Source organism: Rutidosis leptorrhynchoides, chromosome 4 (assembly GCF_046630445.1).
Source record: "Rutidosis leptorrhynchoides isolate AG116_Rl617_1_P2 chromosome 4, CSIRO_AGI_Rlap_v1, whole genome shotgun sequence".
NCBI lineage: Eukaryota > Viridiplantae > Streptophyta > Magnoliopsida > Asterales > Asteraceae > Rutidosis > Rutidosis leptorrhynchoides.
This window is the reverse complement of record NC_092336.1, coordinates 98,399,628-98,419,387: the sequence shown is the minus strand read 5'-3', so window position 1 is coordinate 98,419,387 and position 19,760 is coordinate 98,399,628. Positions and strand designations below refer to the sequence as shown.

The 19,760-nt window shown below is 31.4% G+C and overlaps 2 protein-coding genes across 2 annotated transcripts; one reads left to right on the top strand and one right to left on the bottom strand.

Annotated features, from left to right (window-relative positions):
- The first annotated feature begins 3,672 nt into the window (after nucleotides 1–3,672).
- Nucleotides 3,673–6,867, top strand: LOC139843673 (cytochrome b5). Its single transcript, XM_071833793.1, has 3 exons — nucleotides 3,673–3,807; nucleotides 4,847–4,913; nucleotides 6,413–6,867. The coding sequence occupies exons 1-3, from the start codon at nucleotides 3,721–3,723 to the stop codon at nucleotides 6,655–6,657; spliced, it is 399 nt and encodes a 132-aa protein (XP_071689894.1). The 5' UTR covers nucleotides 3,673–3,720; the 3' UTR covers nucleotides 6,658–6,867.
- Nucleotides 6,868–7,876: 1,009 nt separating this feature from the next.
- LOC139839972 (probable 6-phosphogluconolactonase 1) lies at nucleotides 7,877–10,528 on the bottom strand. The gene is made up of 4 exons (XM_071830188.1): nucleotides 10,461–10,528; nucleotides 9,795–9,995; nucleotides 9,572–9,707; nucleotides 7,877–8,610 (listed from the first exon to the last, which is right to left on the bottom strand). The coding sequence occupies exons 2-4, from the start codon at nucleotides 9,965–9,967 to the stop codon at nucleotides 8,119–8,121; spliced, it is 801 nt and encodes a 266-aa protein (XP_071686289.1). The 5' UTR covers nucleotides 9,968–9,995; nucleotides 10,461–10,528; the 3' UTR covers nucleotides 7,877–8,118.
- Nucleotides 10,529–19,760: the final 9,232 nt, after the last annotated feature.

Here is a 19,760-nt window from a genome sequence, read left to right as displayed (position 1 = left end):
TCGATTTATTTCTGTACATCTAACTGTGGACAACTAGTTGTAGGTTACTAACAAGGACAGCTGACTTAATAAACTTAAAACATCAAAATATATTAAAAGTGTTGTAAATATATTTTAAACATACTTTGATATATATGTATATATTGTTATAGGTTCGTGAATCAACCAGTGGCCAAGTCTTACTTCCCGACGAAGTAAAAATCTGTGAAAGTGAGTTATAGTCCCACTTTTAAAATCTAATATTTTTGGGATGAGAATACATGCAGGTTTTATAAATGATTTACAAAATAGACACAAGTACGTGAAACTACATTCTATGGTTGAATTATCGAAATCGAATATGCCCCTTTTTATTAAGTCTGGTAATCTAAGAATTAGGGAACAGACACCCTAATTGACGCGAATCCTAAAGATAGATCTATTGGGCCTAACAAACCCCATCCAAAGTACCGGATGCTTTAGTACTTCGAAATTTATATCATATCCGAAGGGTGTCCCGGAATGATGGGGATATTCTTATATATATGCATCTTGTTAATGTCGGTTACCAGGTGTTCACCATATGAATGATTTTTATCTCTATGTATGGGATGTGTATTGAAATATGAAATCTTGTGGTCTATTATTATGATTTGATATATATAGGTTAAACCTATAACTCACCAACATTTTTGTTGACGTTTTAAGCATGTTTATTCTCAGGTGATTATTAAGAGCTTCCGCTGTCGCATACTTAAATAAGGACGAGATTTGGAGTCCATGCTTGTATGATATTGTGTAAAAACTGCATTCAAGAAACTTATTTTGTTGTAACATATTTGTATTGTAAACCATTATGTAATGGTCGTGTGTAAACAGGATATTTTAGATTATCATTATTTGATAATCTACGTAAAGCTTTTTAAACCTTTATTGATGAAATAAAGGTTATGGTTTGTTTTAAAATGAATGCAGTCTTTGAAAAACGTCTCATATAGAGGTCAAAACCTCGCAACGAAATCAATTAATATGGAACGTTTTTAATCAATAAGAACAGGACATTTCACCAACACTGTACATTCATTTCAGTTCCAGTGGGTAGGATTAGAGAAATCACGTGACATTTACTATAAGATTTTTTAGCAACCACCATTTCTCTTGCAAAAGTGACAATTAATTAAAAATTAAAAATCAAAAATAAAATTTGAAAGTTGAATTTAAAGATACTCCTTAACTGTATACAGAGTACAGACTTGCTAATTTATAAGGTTTTGCATATTTTCAACCAAATGAATCAAATTACTTTCAAAGCAGACCAAATCTTAAACCTAAATCTTAAATCATCATGATAAATATATAAAAAATTTTTTTTTGAAAGGCAACAATGAATTTTATTAGATAATACTCAAAAATATATCACGAGTTTTAGCTACACAGCACAAGTACAACAAAAACAAAAGACGAGGATGCCAAGGTAGCATCATAACATCCTATAGAACTAAATAGCGTAATTCAATGGGTTGCGTAACCAATCATGCCATATCAAATTCTTCACTTTACATCTCTTCGCGATCCAATCAAAGCTTTTAACTTGAATTTCACTAACCGCGACCGGAACGTTCCAACACTTATTTTTGAAAACTCTCTCATTTCGATTTTTCCAAATTAGATAGCTACAAGTTCATATAACACCTTGCCATATTAATTTCCCCACTTCCGTTAAGTTTTGCCCTGTATCTCCATTCAAAAGATCTCGAATGCCATGACTTGTTATATTTCCCATATTCCACCAATCAAAAATTCTAACCCAAATATCTTTCGATAATTTGCACGCAAATAAAATGATCCAATAACTCAATATCGTTGTCACAAATGGGACAACGCACCGAGTTTAAATCAATACCTCTTTTGTCAAGTTCGGGTAGGATTGGAAGTCTACCATTTCTCGTCCTCCATACAAATAATTCTACTTTTTTAGGAGTAAAATTATTCCGTAAAGTACCCGCATTAGAATGTGTCTCGATTAACAGTCTCTTGTCCACCAAAGTTGATAAACAATTTGTAGTAAATACCCCATTCGGACCTGGAGACCAGGCCCACTTGTCGCGCTGATCTGGGCTAAGTACGATTGAAGACAGCAGCCCATTAAGCTCGTTTAACTCATTCCTTGCTCGACCTGAAACTGCACGAACCCAATTCCATTTTACAACCCAATTTGACCCATCCAAGATGAAGCGATCCCGGACCTTTACTTCAATCTGTCTCTAAATGGTAAAGCCTTTTGAACATGTTTTTCAAAGAAGAAGAACCAAGCTAAACATCATTCCAAAAAGACGTAGAAGCTCCATCACTAATATGCTTGATAAAGGAGCTTCTAAAAACCACACCAAGCGAGTCAATGTGGTTCCCGGTTTTTAAATAAGAAGAACCAAATTAAAAGATAATAATAAAAAATCAAACCTTTTCAGCATGATGATGATTGAAGCTAGAGATTTCTTTCATTAACATCACATTTTTTATCCATAATTCCCTAATTTCATGTTCTTAACTCTAGTTTCTGCATCTTGAATACATCAAATTTGTAGTCAGATCTATAAAAATGCATTTGACCAATAAAGTTTACAAGAGTGTTTATGAATTCGAATACTCTATATAACATATACACATTTACATTCCTATTAATTCCTATTAAACACCAACATTGCTACACAAATATACTAAGGCTGCTCCCAACAGCTCGTCCAGGAGCCAGCCCAGGAGTCCGCCCAGCAAGAAGTTGATGGCACGAATCCGCCCACCACCCCGCCCAGCCCTTCGCCCAGCTCCCTCGTCTCTCCGTTCGTCTATTTTAATCACATTTCAGGACGGAAGTGTGCTTAATTTTGTGGTACTTTTTGCTAGTGGTCTTGTACAATTGATTAATTAATTAATATGGTGGGTGAGGAAGGAGTGTCACTGTTGGGAGTGTTTAGTCTCGGTTTAGTCCTGGGAAGGAAGTGGGATGGAGGTGCTGATGTGGCGCTGAATGATTGGTTAGTCCTGGAAGAAACTCTGTCACCATTGGGAGCACTCTAATAAACTTCAGTATTCCAAAACGAATAATTCATAATTATGAAAATAGAACTGAACATACCAGCAAATAAACAGTCTCGTTGCGGTTTATTAGTCTCGTTGCGGTTAATTATATAACACAATAAGCAAATTAACAGTGTAGGTAACCATACTTGAAATTATATGTGTTGAAAAAACAAAACACAGTTTGCCATATATTTTTAATAGTTGTTGGCATTGTAATTCATTTTAATTGTGTAATATGTCTAGATCAATAACTAGATCAATAATCAATAATATTTGATTTAAAAGATTGTTGGATTGTCAATTAGACAGTTGGACCGAGTCAAATTGTAACAAATCTTGATATTTACTTCTTTTAATTTACAAAATACTGCTTTTCCAACAATTTTTTTTTTTTTTTTAAATAAATACTGTTTTCGAATTTCTAAGATAAAAAAAAAGCTTCTACGTCAAACAACAGCTGAGATTTGGGCTATAACTAACACCTATCATATATTCTTAAGTAACTGGGCTTACACAATCAAGTCCAATGAATATATTCACTGTACGTACTTGAGCAACAAGATATATAAGACATCAAATTTTAGGGCTATTTTATTTCGTAAAAAAAAAAGCACAATTCAATTTTTGAGAAATTTGAAAAACAGTTGAAATTCTTCACAAAAAATGCCAACTTTAACGAAGCTATACTCGATGCAAGAAGCATCAGAGCACAATTCAGCCGGCGATTGTTGGATTGTTGTTGACGGCAAGGTCAATTTCTTACTATAGATACAGCTGTATGTTTTTGTATATATCAATATATGTGTTTGTATTCGATAGTTACACGTCACCTATCTATAATCATGATATGAGCTCAACTAATTGTGTGCAGTGTTGATGATTGGATATGTATTTCAGTTTAATTGTATTTTTAGGGTTTTGGTATTAAAAGTTCTAGCTGGTACATCTAAAATTCAAAATTGATATTAAATTTGTTTGATAAGTTTAATCTTTTATAATTATATGATCTACTTTTATGTTTAATTTTAGGTATGATGTTATGTTATTCCTGTAAATTTAAACAGCTTGGATTTTGAGTATATTGGTATTTAGTGGTTTTGAGCTCAATAGCTACTTTATCATAGCTTTTTTTGAACGAGTTATTAATGTTAACTATTAATACATTGTTATAGATGGTTATGTTTTTAGTGTAGAATGGTGTGATCACTATTGATGTGGCTAAGACTGAAAACGAACAGAATGAACACGAGCGGAGTGTTTTCGTGTTCGTTCATTAAGGTTTTGCTTAACAAATGACCTAAGATGAACGGATAAAAGAACAGAGTTTCTTGTTCATGTTCGTTTAAATTACATAACGTGAGAAGACAAAGAGTAACAAATAGTTTAAGAGCTATTAGGGGTTGATTGAAAAATGTTTGGTCACCAAATGGACTGATCTGCGATTTAACTTATGGTGGAGCTAATCGGTTAATTGTGTCCTATATCAGACGATATATGAAAAGAAACAAATGTATGCTTATAAGCTTATGAGAACCTCCCTCTTTCACCAATTGGTTTTAGAGTACTAAGGGACTCATGGGCTTATATGTAGGACATGTTGTTTGGGCTTAAACGATCCTACAACTTAAATATACATATATTCTTGCGTGAATGATTTGTCCTAACATAGAAATGTGAATGGAAAATTCACACTGAAACAATACTCTATATAATATAATGAGATGTTACATATTCTTTCTTTTATTCTGATACTGAAACGCGTTTGGTTATTGCTTTGCCACTTTACCAGGTGTATGATGTGTCATCTTATATGGAAGAACACCCTGGTGGAGATGATGTACTCTTGGAGGTTACTGGTAATTACTAATACTTGCACTATCCGATTAGCAATAATTACCTATACTTACATTATCTGACGAACTTAGCAATAGTTACTAACATGATTTAGGAGGTTTAATGCATTTAATATTGAAATACCCTTTAGGTGACTTTAGAGGCTGAGCCATGTGTATTTTTTGTGGGGTTATACGACCTCACTCATATATCATGATATATTTACATTATACATTAAATAAATGTAGAAATAGTTCATGTAGCTCGCTTGGTAGTCTCTCAATATAATTAGTGGAACAATTGGCTAGGTAAGCAACTGTAGTTTATTTTTGTATATTTGTATTGTTTCTAGTTCCTTACTAGACGCGTTTTTTTACATCAATAAAATTACTGCAGTTCTAACAAAAATATAATTTGTGAATTGGCTCAAGTTCAAGTTTTTTTTTTTTTACTATCTTATTACCATTATTTACTTTCTACTTTTTCTTTACTATCTTATTACCCTTATTTACTTTCTACTCATTCAAAATTTGGGTTCTGACACAATGTGGGTTAGAATTACACTTATATTCACCAACAACAACAACAACAACAACAAAACCCAATACCACATAAGTGGTGTATGGGGAAGGTGGGATGTAGACAATCCTTCCCCTATCCGTGAATAAAGACAAGTCATTTCTCCGCCCAGAGTGAAAAACACTCTCAAAAGTAGAGAAAGTCATCCCTCTCTCTATTCAACGGATAGAGAGATTGCTTCTGAGTGGACCTCCGGCCAATAAGTAGGAAAAAAAAATTTTAAAAATAAAATAAAATTGAGACGCCATGAAAATGGTAAAATCAAATTTTCATGGTTTTAAATCCTGCCTGAAATTTACTTTAGGCTCTAAGTGTCAGTCAAGTCGCCAATAAATCGACGCTTGATGTCGACTCAATAACTAGAGCCGTAAATGATTTGTGACATTGGGCATGTTTGGTTGAAAGCTTTTTGGAGCTTTTAGTTTCTAGCTTTTATGAAGAAGCTCCTAACTTATAAAAAGCTTCTATTGGTTAAAAGAACTTAAAGCTTTTAGATGGAGTGAAAAAGTTAAAAGCTAATAGTAGTGTTTGAGAGAAAGCTCATAGTTTTTTGCCATTTTACTCTTTATTTTAACAGCCAAACACCTTAATACATTTAAAAAACTAACAGCTACCAACTAGTTTTGCCAAACATACCCATTGTATTCAATATTTCAAGTGGGCTTATCAAATAAATCTGATTGCGTTCTTTGTCAAGTAAATTTTGGTGACTCAATATGTTTCAGTATTATCTTATGACACCGACAACTTAAAATCCTGACTCCGCCCTAGGTGATTTTTGATGTACTTTCAGTTTAGCTATTTATCTAAATTACACTATTTTGACATAAGGTATCATATAACCAACTCTACCAGTCTATATATAACATGGTCCATATTGCCCCACCTTTAATTATCAAATTATTCAGACTAACTTTTTATGTAACATTATCTGGTTTTAAAGGGAAAGATGCCACAGATGAATTTGAAGATGCAGGCCATAGCAAAAGCGCTAGAGAACTTATGGAGAGTTTTTGTGTTGGTGAGCTTGACACATCAGACATCCCTCAACTCGAGGTTGTATCGAAGAAACAAAATAGTTATATTCCCGAAAAGCTTGTAGAAATCAGTAAGCAGTATTGGGTTGTTCCGGTTGCAGTTGTTGGAATATCAGTTGTTGTCACCTTTTTGTACTTGCACAAGAAGTAGTATGGAATTTTTTGCATTTAAAGAGATTTTGAACTGTAGTATTGGATCACCATTTTGTTGGTTGCATTTTTAAACATATGAGTTGAGTAAAGATATGTGATATCCATTGGGATTTCGAGGCTATGTTCTTGTAAGTGATTCATATTGTATTACATTACACGTAACATTGTCCGTGGAGCAATTTGTAGCACTTAAGGCAAAAAATAAATTCTCTCGTAATTGGATATATACAATTGTTTCACTGCTAGTTTAGTTTGTGGTTACTTTGAAAAATCCATATAACTGTATCAGTGATTTGCACCGATAAATCCATAAAACTGTATCATATGATTCACCTACGTAGGATGTGTTTGGATAAACTAGTTGGAGCTTGTAGCGGGAAGCGTTGAAGTTTATCTTCTTTTTTTCTGTGTGTTATAAACTAACTGGAGCTAGACTTTTTGTATGTAAAATAACATTTAAGGATAAAAATTAGATAGTTTATGATGGTTTAAGGGGTATCAATGTAATCTCACTCTTCATATGCTCCTAGATTTTTTATACAGTATAAACTACCTCATGTAGCTTATTTTCTAGAGGTTATATTTTCCATAAACTCTTAAAAGTTTTTATTACAAACAAGGATATTGTTTAAAAAAAGTACCTGACACATTTACTTTACTGTTAACTTTTTAGTTTTACTCCTTATTTTTTACCAATCTTTTTGTCTTGCATGTATAAAGTAGGAACACAAAGAAAGTTATCACATTATTCTTTTCCATTTATAAAACAATTAATTTGAGACATCTAAAAAGGAATAATGGACAATAGATATGGAACGGAGGGAGTAGATGACTAACGCTTAAAAAAGCATAACAAAGATTTAACGATCATTAATGTAAATGACTAACAAAGATAACACTTGCTCCGTATAAAATAAAGTACCAACTAAACAAAAACTAAAGTACTAAACAGAGATTTTTGCTATTAGTACTTCTGTAGCCAACTAGTCATACCAATTTCTAGCCTAAAATATAGATGTTAAATTGGACAATTTGTTAAACTAATGACCCACTTTTACCTAACTTGTAAGACATATTAAATATGGACTTGTGAATTGGATAAGGATAAGAACATACACATCATACAAAAATCTATTTCCATCACATAAATGTATTTTGATTTAATTAAATGATGAGTAGGTGCTGCATTTGTAAAATTTCAAAATCATTCAAAAAGCAACCCACATGTATATATCATTAAATCACAAACCCATAAACCTAATAGCTTACCGTATTAGATGGAAAATTAACATAAGTTGTCAAACACCTCTTCCAATTTTTATAAAAAAAAACCCAATATGCAGGGTAAATCACAGTTTTGCCACTAGCCCTTCAAAATATTTGATAACAAAAATAACCCAAAAGGCCAAAACAAAAAACTAACCAAAACGACAGTGGAACAAACAAGTACCCTATCTACTTAGAAAATTTGAGAAAAGCCCTTCAGTTTTGATCCAGCCTGGTTATCCAAAAACCATACAAGTTTCCCTACAACTGGGTCAATCAGCCTAGCTGGCAAAACAGGGCACTCGGGACCCACATCGTCTATCGCCAGATGGGCAGCTTCCGCTTTTCCGCCACCTGTCACGACCACCGCAACATTGGCTGCAGAGTTGATAACCGGCAATGTGAAAGTGATTCTTTCGGGAGGTGGTTTTGGTGAGGTGGTGATGAATGTCACCCATTCGTTCTTTTCATCAAGAACCGAATGATTTGGAAACAAAGATGCCACGTGTCCATCTGGGCCCATCCCTAGAAGGATCAAGTCAAACTTCGGGAAATCGCTGATGTCAGAAACATTGACCACGCGGGTTCTGACCAGTTGTCTGATCACAAACTCGTATTCATTAGCAGCTTCTTCTGCAGTTAGAGAATCGTTGACGGAATGTACATGGCTCGGAACAATAGGCAACTGAAAAAAAAAAAAAAAGATCATCATACTTGGTATCCAACAAAAACGGACCAGGTTGACACGGGTCGGGTTCGGTTGACCCATATAAGTTCTGTCCATAAGGGGTATATCAAACAAGTAGTGTAACAAGTCAAAGAGGGTAATTTTATATGGGCTGGGCCAGGTTGACGCAGGTCACTTTCTGTCACTCGTATTAAAATTAAAATATAGATACTGGTTACATATGATTACAAATGCTACATTATTTCTAATTATCTGCCTTTTGAACAAGATTATCTAGGAACTTTGTATGCATTAATAATACAATTCTCGTACTTTTAGCCCGTTTGGCCCGTTCGACACAATTGACTGGTTCCCTTTTTGTGCTAAGCTAATTTTCTATAACACTATTGACCCATTAGAATCCGAATAAGGTAATGGGTCAAGAAAACCTATCACCTCTGTCCTTAACTCAAAGTGGTCCACCAACTGTACATAAAAAGCCGAACAAACTCCAAATCTAAAATGGAACTGATGTAAATGGATAGACCCTTAATTTGTTGGCCTCAAGTGAATACTAATATTATAATTATAAAATAAAAAAGTGGGGAACTTTTTTGTCTCACTACAATACCAATCAAACAATTACAGGGATAATCAATAAATCAATAATGTGTGGTAACAGCTGGAAATGTAGTTAAAGATCTTAAGATCAAGAACTGGATAAGGCAGAATCAAGATTTAAGTTCCTCTTAATTATACAAAAAAGGATATTAAATTATTAATAAATACTGTTTTCCTACCCTTAATTATGCAAAAGTCACAAACTTTATACCAGTATATCATATGTGCAAAGCTTTTATAAAGGCAAAAAATGATTGTTTGTATCCATATTCATGCAATGATCAAAAATTAAACCAACTCAACTCCTTTTAATAAAGTAATACACAATGATATGTGCAAAAGCTAAATTACCATTTACCTTGGACAAAAGATGATCTTTAGCAAGTTTATAGTTGCTATCAACATGATTTTTCGCAACTACGCGTTCATCAGCCCAAAATATATACCATTTTGACCAATCCACAGTTTTGTTATAAGGAGCTCCACATAGATTCCTGTTTTCAACTCAAAATATTCAATACAAAATGACAGTTTAAAGCTATATATTTAATCATTTAACACATTAAAATTAACTATTGTACCTCAATAAGCTAATAAGTGAACCACCAGATAAAGCAATGGCGAAAACGCCTCGTTCTTTAACTGATGTTTCGGATAATTCGGCTACATAGTCAGCTAAATCAGTGCTAAGTTCATCCAAATTTTCATGAATCCTTACCTCCCCTCTGTTTTTGTTTGATTCCAAAAGAGCCATCTTTTTAAACCCCAATTATGTCTATTGTCTAAAGAAAAACCATATAAAAAAACAAAATTAATAATTTTAGACTAAAAAGATCAAGAACAGTAGTATAACAAAAATGCAATATTAATTTTTTTGGGCAAAACTTGTGTGTGTATTTATAGCAAACAAAAATGGGTTCTAATGGCTAAAAACATGATTAGGCCTTAAATAGTAAACAGAATCAGAATCAAGATAATACAGAACAATTATGATACTATAAACTAAATAAATAAATAAAAAAAAGAAAAATAATAAATTTCACAGTTAAACACACCCAATAATCTAAACAAATAATTACACTTACTAACGTAGAAAATAACAGATAAAATTTTACAGATACTGCATTATAGATAAACCCCAAATCACAAACAAAATCATGCTAAAGATCATATATTTAGAACTACAATTAATTATTAGGATCATAAATTATGTTAAAGAGAGAGAAAGAAAGAAAGAGAGAGCTCACAAATAAGAAAAAAGGGATGCGTGGCAAATGAAGGAAGATGAGTGTGAATAAATATAAATATAAATATAAATATAAATATAAATATATAAAATATAAAAACCTTAAACTCTAAACTACTCCGTATATATAAACTATATAAATATATAAATACATACAATAACTTATGGGAAGTTATATGTACACAACCCATTTTTGTTATGTACACAATTATTATGTTTTACAGTATTGTACTGTACAATACTGTAAAACATGATAATTGTGTACATAACAAAAAATGATTGTGTATATATCATCACCTTTAACTTATATAACTATATATAGTTAATATTAAAATGCTAAAATGGTGATGTCATTATTAGGCTAATTACTTTATTAATAAAAATTCAAAAAGAAAAAGAAAAAAAATTTAAGCATGATAGGTGATGTCATTAATCTAAATAATTTTAAATTAAAAGTAAATTTTTTTAATTAATTAATTATTATTATTATTAAATCTTATTAATAATTATTTTAATTACTAAAATTAAATAATTTTAAATTATTTTAATTAATTATTTTGAATTGAGTACGGAAAAGTATTAAAGCTAGGCAGAAGGAAACTAATTCTAAATTTATATTTTGATTTACACTTTTAAAATAAAATGACAACCAATATCATCTCTTATGATTGTATGTGGATTGTTTAATATGCATTTAGGTGTTTGATGAAATGTTCAACTGACGAGTTTCTTAGTCGGACTCTGTGATTCCACGTGTCATTAAACTAAATAACTTTAGCATTTACGTTCACTTAATGCCTAGAACATATCATTAAACTGTTTCGTTTAAACAAACTCGTGGTTCCACAGGTCATTTCATTAGTAGTCATATAAAGCTCTAAAATGATGATGTAATCATTAAGCTAATTACTTTTTAATTTTTATAATGATAATGTCATAATTATATATTAATTTAATTAAAAAAATAATTCAAAATCTTTTATAAAATGAAATACTAATCTCTCCTAAATTGTAATTTGAATTTTTTAAAAAAATTTAAAAGGCATTTATTATTACTAATAATAATTATTATTATTAAAAATATAAATACTCAACTTTGAGCGAACTTTATTATTATTATTATTTACTTTTAATACAATAATTATAATTATAATTATTATATTATTAATATTCAAATATGAATTCTTTCTACGAAATTAATTACGTTACATATGTATGCGAAAATACATGTCTCTATATATTTGTAAAAACAACGACAAGTTTCTTAGTCAAACGGGCCATTAAAATAAATTATTTTACCATTTACATTCACTTAATACCTAAAATATGTCATTAATTAAATTGTTTCGTTTAAACAAACCCGTGATTGCACGGGTCATTTCACTAGTATACTATATATTCCGTACTAGGTTTGAGCCCGTGCGTTGCACGGCTACTCAAAATTTGTTTGAAAATTAGTTACATATAGATATAAATTTTTTTGTCTAAGGACATTGGTTCACAATAATAACATATAAATGAATAACGACACACAAATAAATATTTATCGTAAGTGGTCTACTAATTCGCTTTTACTAAACTGTTTGTGTGATGAACCATGCCAAACCACAATAGTTGTGCCAGAATAAACACCATCTACAACAACAACATTGTATTAAATAAATGATAAATAAAGGACAACGCATACTGTAATATTATAAAGTTTATTATAGGACCATACATACTTACTATTTCACTGACAAAGCAGCAAATACGAAGAGATGTAAAATAATAAAAAGGTATATATATTTATAATAAATGTATTCAATTTTTAAGGTTATTAAAAATGCATAAGTATCGTTCAAATTGTTAAAATGATAGATATGTTCTACTATAATTAATCATATTTTTTTAATTGGTTAGTTTCAACAATCCCTTAAATTTAGGGAACCAAATTACTAAAAAAACGTATTTGTTATTAATCATTTATTTAATTTAATGGGATTAATCATAATTAATGAGAATTTGACAAATGTAAATTTCACTTGTCATTAACTTCTTTAAAAATGGCTTTGTTGAGAATTAGGATAAACAATTCTCTTTTTATATAAGTATATAGATAGATACTTATACGATTTATTATTTAATTTAATTTAATTTAATGGATAAACGTGATCCTACTTAGACCACTCTTATCCATGACATCTGTCATGGAACCACACTGCTGCCACATTAGGGCTACCTCAGCAGCTTCTTCCAACCACATTCACTAACATCCATAACACTCATCACATTGACCCCACTTCAAATATTAATTATTTTATTATTCTTATTTATTATTATTATTTATATTTTAAAATTTAAAAAAAAAAATTCAAACTCAAACGGCTATAGAATGAACCGTTTTTTTAACGGCTACTTTTCCACACTCTCTATATAAACAACAATTCACAACTCCTTAAACACACAATTCTTCATCTTATTCTTTTTCAAACTCAAACAACTTAAACAAAAAAAATTTTGACTACTCCCCCCATGATTGCTTCGTTCAACGTTTACTACGGTGGTAGTTTCAATTCGGAGTACAAAGTGTATGATTACACTAGTGGAAAAAAGGTCACGTTTGCCGAAATTGACATTCGTGACATCGGGTTAGTAACTTTATTAGCTTTCTTGAAGCAAAACGTACCCTTCGAACACAATGATGTTATGTACTTTGAAGACGATCGTCTTCTCGAAATGTCGGCCAAGAGTCTTCGGACTGAAAAAGCTTGGGACTCGATCAAAGAAACTCTCTCATGGCGTTCAAATGTGATATCTCTGTATTTGGTTTATGAAGACTACTCTCCACCTTGTAGTTCTGCTTACTACAGTGATGGTCAATTCTGGTCGGATGTTCCAACATCCCAAGAAGATTAAGTATCATGTAACCGTTGTGTTTGTGTTTGTGTTTGTCTTTTAAGTTTAATTTAATTATGTTGTATTTCAAAAAATGTAACCGTTTGAAAATGTGTTTTGAATAAAAGTGTTGTTCAAAAAATAAACATTGCATTAAAGTTAAACATAACATTACATTAAACATTAAATTAAAGTACATAAAAAATAAAAACATACAATAATCATAAACTAGTCTTCGTCTTCATCTTCATACACTTCTTCGACCTCGTCATCTTCATCTAGTTGTGGATCAGTTGAATAGTTGTCTAGCTTTTCCTTTTCGATCTCTAGGAAAATGTCTTCTAGGAGTTCTAGGTATCGATACGATCGACTTCACCTTCGGCTTCATCTTCTTCTTCTAAAAAATCAATTACATCGAGTACTTGCGTTGGATTATGTGAACTTGCAAGTGCTAACGCCTCTTCATAAGTTTCGTTATCTCGATCCATTATCAAATAAATAACTTTTTTAAGTGTTTTTATTTGTAATAGTGGAAGTATAAAATGTATGAAACGGTGAGACAAATACATATATAGTGCTATCTTAAAAAAAATAAAAAAAGTCAAACGACTATTTTGCAACGGATATATCCCAATATTTTGGCCCCACTAGCGCGATAAAGAATGTCGTTGTGCAACATTTTGGACCGCGGTGGATGCAACCGCGCCTGCTAGCATCAGTGTGATGCAACGGCGGTGGGCAAGGGAGCTCCAACCGCGGACCGATGTGGATAGTCTTAAATTTACACACAAACACACGATGTGTGACGATAGGTACAAATTACAACATTTTCCGTGATTTATTTATTTTTTTATAAATATAACACGGGGTTAAATAAGTTGTAACTAACTCAATTTTTCGTGATTATTTGGTAAACAAAATCTTAATATTATATTACGAGTATCATTATTTTTTGAACATCAATTTGGTATCAATCAGGAGACTAAACCACACGTCCTGAACTAATGCTCTGGAGAAAATTCGGACAAATTTGAAGGCATGAACGGTAAACTCCCCTCCTGCTGCTCCCGCAACGTCATGTGAAAGACGACCTTGGATGGTTTCAAGATAAGGGAATATCCTTGTGTGCAATGTTGTCATTTCAGAGAATTGAACTCCTAACCTATAACAAAGAGGTATGAGTTATTATCAATTAACTAACAACAAAAGGATAATATTATATTATATTATTATTAGTATTATTATATTATATATTTATATCTATTCAGATTATTTATATATATAATTATAATTATAATATAATGAATAAATAAATAAATAAATTTAACTTTGAGTAAAAAAAAGAAGAAAAATGTAAGTGAGAAATAAAAGCAAAGAAAATAAAATTTGCATTTGAGTATCACATGTGTATCTAATGGTAGTCACAAACAAATTCACTTGAGGCACTATATTTATTTTATTTTATTTTACTTCTATTGTTAATAGTTACCAATTAAATGGTTACAGGTAAATAATTTATTATAAATAAAACTTCAATCGATTTATTCATTGATCACGTATTATATTGATACATACACTTTGAGTATTACACTGAACCCTTTATACTCTATACAAATACTATCTACACATATATATTTCAAGCCATTACTATAAACCATCTAATTTATTAATACTTAACGTACCCCCCTCGCAGTTTGAGCTGAAGGATCCCGAATGCTCAGACTGGACCTAAATTCAAGAAACAATTGTGAAGGTAAACCCTAGGTAAATATATCTGCAAACTTGTGACTGGAGGGAACATTCTCAATCTTCTTCCAATCACTACACTATATTATCAAGCTCCGTTTGAGATGCTGATTGGTTTCTTTCCCAATTTTACTCATTAACATGTGTTTGGATGCTTATGTTATCCTAACATATCCGCTACAGCCCCACACAAGCTCTCTCCTCGGTCAACTGCATGTGTATATCTTGGTCCCTCTAATGATCACAAAGGCGATCGGTGTCTAGATCTTCAAACTCACAAGGTTATCACTTCCCTCCATGTTCGGTTTGATGAGGATCATTTTCCATATTCTTCGTTTCACGCGAGTCCTTCTTTGTCTCATTATGATGTTTTGCTTAACAATAATGACCCGTACCCTTTCCTATCATTCTACCGTATTACCGACTCCTAAAGATGTTGCGTCAGGTTCCATACCAGATGCTCCCACTTCAACCTCGCTCTGATACCATATTATAAATGAAACCCCAATCAGTGTATTCATTGATCACGTATTATATATATGCATACACTTTGAGTATTACATTGAACCAGTTATACTCTATACAAATACTATCTACAAATGTACGTGTTGAGCCATTACTATAAACCATCTAATCTATTAATATGTAACGTAATTAAATACGGAGTAGTTAATTAGTTATTTGAATTTTTGGCGAAAACAAAACTATGTACTATAAAACAAGAAACTTTATCAAACTGATGAAAGCCTCCAACAAACAAGCACGTGAACCAAAGCTCGATCCAACCAAACACAAAACGAACACGAAGGAAACCAACCACAATATACGAACGATGCAAAATAACAAACGTAAAACCGCCTATACAAAATAAACCATTAACTACAAAGTATAAATTTTCATAAAATTTATATTAATATTAAGGTGCATTGACTTAACTTTGTAAGAGAAATTTTTCCAGTAATAGGTTAAAATGTCAAGTTGCATTTGAACTACTAGAATATTAAAGTAATATTTGTGATGGTTATACATTGAATTCATGATCATTTGTACATAATATATGTGTTAAATTGTGGGTTTTTCGTTATCAAGTATAAAAGAAAAAAAATGTTGCTATTTAGGTAAGAATTCGATGAGGGTATTATCAGAAGAATTTAAGATAACGAGCAACTGTTGTTTTGGTAATAAAAATTTGGCTTTTCAAAAAAAAAAAAAAAAAAAAAAAAAAAAAAAAAAAAATTAAAGAAAAAAAAGATAACAAGCAAATAAATTCATATTAGTAGATACGGGATGATTTTTGCAACCACTATGAGTAGGGGCGAAGGATAAACTAACATGGAGGGGGGTGTCCGTTCCTCTTAAGATTAGATTACTTACGCTCGATTCTTAATATTTGTATACTTACACTTGATTAATGTAAATCTACAATTTTTAGGGTTAAAAATATTTACTATATGCTATTCTCCTCCTTACTTCCAAAATTATTACAATTATATATCATATTACTCATGTTATTTATCTAAGAAAAAAAAAAAATACTTCCATGCACTTATATTTGTCCATTCATAAGATGGAACATTTTGACTATAAAATTCACTTGCATCCATCTCCTTATTTTATTTCGGTTCATTACCACACTCTAGTTCAAAAGCCATGTCCTACTACTAAAATAAAATATTAAATTTAAGGTAATTTAACAAAATGTTAATTTCAAGCCTATACTCTATACATTATTATTATTATTATTTTTTTTTTTTTGAATAGACGAGTTATTAATATTAAGAGTAACAAATGAAAGTAAATCTAAAAATTTAATGGTTTTAATTATTTTTTACTGACTACTTTTTAGGACATACAAAAATATTAAGGTGAACATTCACACTTTAGTTTGATAATAAAAGTTGGTATCGGTCATTGGCATCTTAACCCGAAAAAGTGCGATGTTAATCGAGTAACAAAAGTTGGTATCGGTTAATGTTGGGTTTTTTTCACTCATTGTTACAATTGCTTCCTCGAGTAGTGATTAAATGAGAAGGTAGTCGTATCCTTTGTCGTTGGATTATCAACACCGTACCCGTCTATTTTCTCGCCTTGGCTTCAAGTTCTTAAACTACTTGAGGGTCCAATAACCTCTACTCGGAACCACTGCCCGAATGGATGTGTTCCCGAGTACCGTTGATCGGGTTCGGGTTCCCGCCGGAACGTGTGTGTTACGTGCAAATGATGAGTGTCGTTGAAATAAATGATCTACTGATGCCAAAAAATCGCCGTTCAAAAAAAAATAAAAAAAATTGTAACAATGGGTTTTTTCCCAACATATCCCGATTACAAACTCTCGTGAATACAATTTCCAACGTCTATTATAGTTTATAGATTATAGATAGTTCGCTTTGTAATTATAGATAGTTTTTTTTTTTTTTTTTTGCTTACCCAAAAAAAAAAAAAAAACTTTCGTGTTGGTATGCATGTAGTTCGAGTATAGGGCTTTTGAGCCCTTGCCATATAATGTTGTAATGTTTTATGTTTAATAAAATTATTGATCTTTCAAAAAAAAAAAAATAAAAAAAAAATAACATTATTCTGTTATGTGATATTCACTTTGATAAGTTAAACTATTTATCTCTTTCCATTAGAGAAAGTAATTTTACCAAATTTGATGATAATCAAAATGTTTTGTTATAAAACCTGTAATTTTCATAATAAGATAGTCGACGCATATTTATTACGGAGTAATTTTTGTGTACACTACAATATTTACATAATCGATACCCATCATATAACACTTTGTGATGAACATTGAACATTTGTGATACACCAAAACAAATACGAGTAAAATACTAAAACCGACTTCTTGTGATACAACATCCGGTAGCAAGATATACTCAGTAACATATTAGACCGGTTGTAACGGGAGTGGGCTCACGCCGTGGGAACCGGCCACGCTCACCCCGATGGAGTAGCGGCGCGTGGGGAAGGGGCGGGAAGAGGGGCAGCAGTTTGGTGCGTGGCTTGGCAACGCTCAGAGAGACGGGTGTGGGAGGGTGGATAGGCCACGTGACGCGAGCTGGATGTCTAATTTGGGCAGTGAGTGAGTCCCATGTCAATTCTAGCTGCCATGAAATAAAAGAAGAAAATGGAAATTTAAGTTTCAGTGACTCCATGGATATGGAGTTGAAGATAGATATTATTTATGTCAGCATACATAGGCATATTGATTTTAATTTTAACTTAGTTATTATTTTACTCCCTAATTTTAACTTAGGCATAGAGTATTATCTAATAGTAAGGTTTAATAAATAAATAAAACAGAAAAAATTAAAAATAGAATGCCATATCAGCTTTCCACTAACTCACACCACTAACTCACACCACAAACCCACACCACCAGTACTTCACTCAAACAACCCACACGTCCTAGTCATCAAAAAGCAACTCACGCCCCCTACCGTTACGAATAGTCTTAGGCAGTATTTTGACATCAAAAGGAACGAAAATTTGTGAAACAAAAGTTGACTTTTTATTTGATCGACGCCTTTTAATTGTTGGTTTTAATCGGTTTATAATATAAGTTTTGGTTTAAATGTATTATATGCTATGCTAATTAATATGGATAGTATTTAATGTTTTACAAGTTATGGTTATAATAATAGTTTGGTAAGTATTTGGCCAAATAGGTTGATTAAGTGAACGTGGATTAATTGGAATCGGTATTTGCTTATGGCCGATTATAATGGAAAGAGGATATGAGAGTGTGTTGGAGATCATGGGTGAATGGTTACCAACTTATTAGGAAACGTGGTGTGGTGTGAGCATGGCCGGTCCTGAGTATTTTGATGCTCAGTGTAAAACGGTCAGTTAATGACTCTTTTCTATCTTATAAAGGTATTTCGAACCCAAAAAACTACAGTAATTTTTCACTCTTATAATGTAAAAATTTGCTAAATTAATACTCCGTAGTATACATATAGTATTACTTCATCCATCTTCAAATACATGTGTATTTCTAATTTTGTTTTCTCCAAAAAGACAATCAGCTTTACTTTTTTACTCTTATATAGTTTATAATACTAAAAGTGACATTACCTCTTGTCCTCTTAGAAAAGAAATTTTTATACTTTGCTTAAATTACACCAATAGAACATATGTTTTGGGACGAAGTGAGTATATAGTTATTTACTTAAGAGTGTATATAAACAGTAACACTATGCAGTATAAAATATTTAATCAAGTTTATAAAAATAATACTAATTGAATGTATAAAATAAAACTAGTTGATGTATTATAAATGAAATATGAAGTAAATCGAATATGACTTTTTTCCTTGAAGAAATAACTTAAGTCAAGAATATTCTTAAATCTAAGTTCACTACTCCATTATTGAAATCAGACGGTACATATTTTTCATTCTGCCACCTACTTTTTTAATCAAAAGTTTAAAATTTACACGAATTATAGGTCAATAGTTTGTGCAATACGTCGTAAAAAATGTACCATGTTTTTTAAACTAACATATATGGAAAAGCAACAAAAACATACAATGATGAACCTGACGCATACAGTACTAACAAAAGTTAATTAAATATCTATAAAATTACATACATTTCTTTCTTCTTCTTTTTCCTTCTCATATATCTTTCACCAACTAAAAAAAAAATAATAATAAAAATAAAACTCAAACCCT

Excerpts from the sequence above, each read along its gene's own strand:
- LOC139843673 (XM_071833793.1), top strand. The coding sequence starts at position 3,721 with ATGCCAACTTTAACGAAGCTATACTCGATGCAAGAAGCATCAGAGCAC. Across the intron at positions 3,808-4,846 it reads GGATTGTTGTTGACGGCAAG|GTGTATGATGTGTCATCTTA; the intron begins GTCAATTTCTTA and ends CCACTTTACCAG. Across the intron at positions 4,914-6,412 it reads TGTACTCTTGGAGGTTACTG|GGAAAGATGCCACAGATGAA; the intron begins GTAATTACTAAT and ends CTGGTTTTAAAG.
- LOC139839972 (XM_071830188.1), bottom strand. The coding sequence starts at position 9,967 with ATGGCTCTTTTGGAATCAAACAAAAACAGAGGGGAGGTAAGGATTCAT. Across the intron at positions 9,708-9,794 it reads TCACTTATTAGCTTATTGAG|GAATCTATGTGGAGCTCCTT; the intron begins GTACAATAGTTA and ends AGTTGAAAACAG. Across the intron at positions 8,611-9,571 it reads AAGATCATCTTTTGTCCAAG|TTGCCTATTGTTCCGAGCCA; the intron begins GTAAATGGTAAT and ends TTTTTTTTTCAG.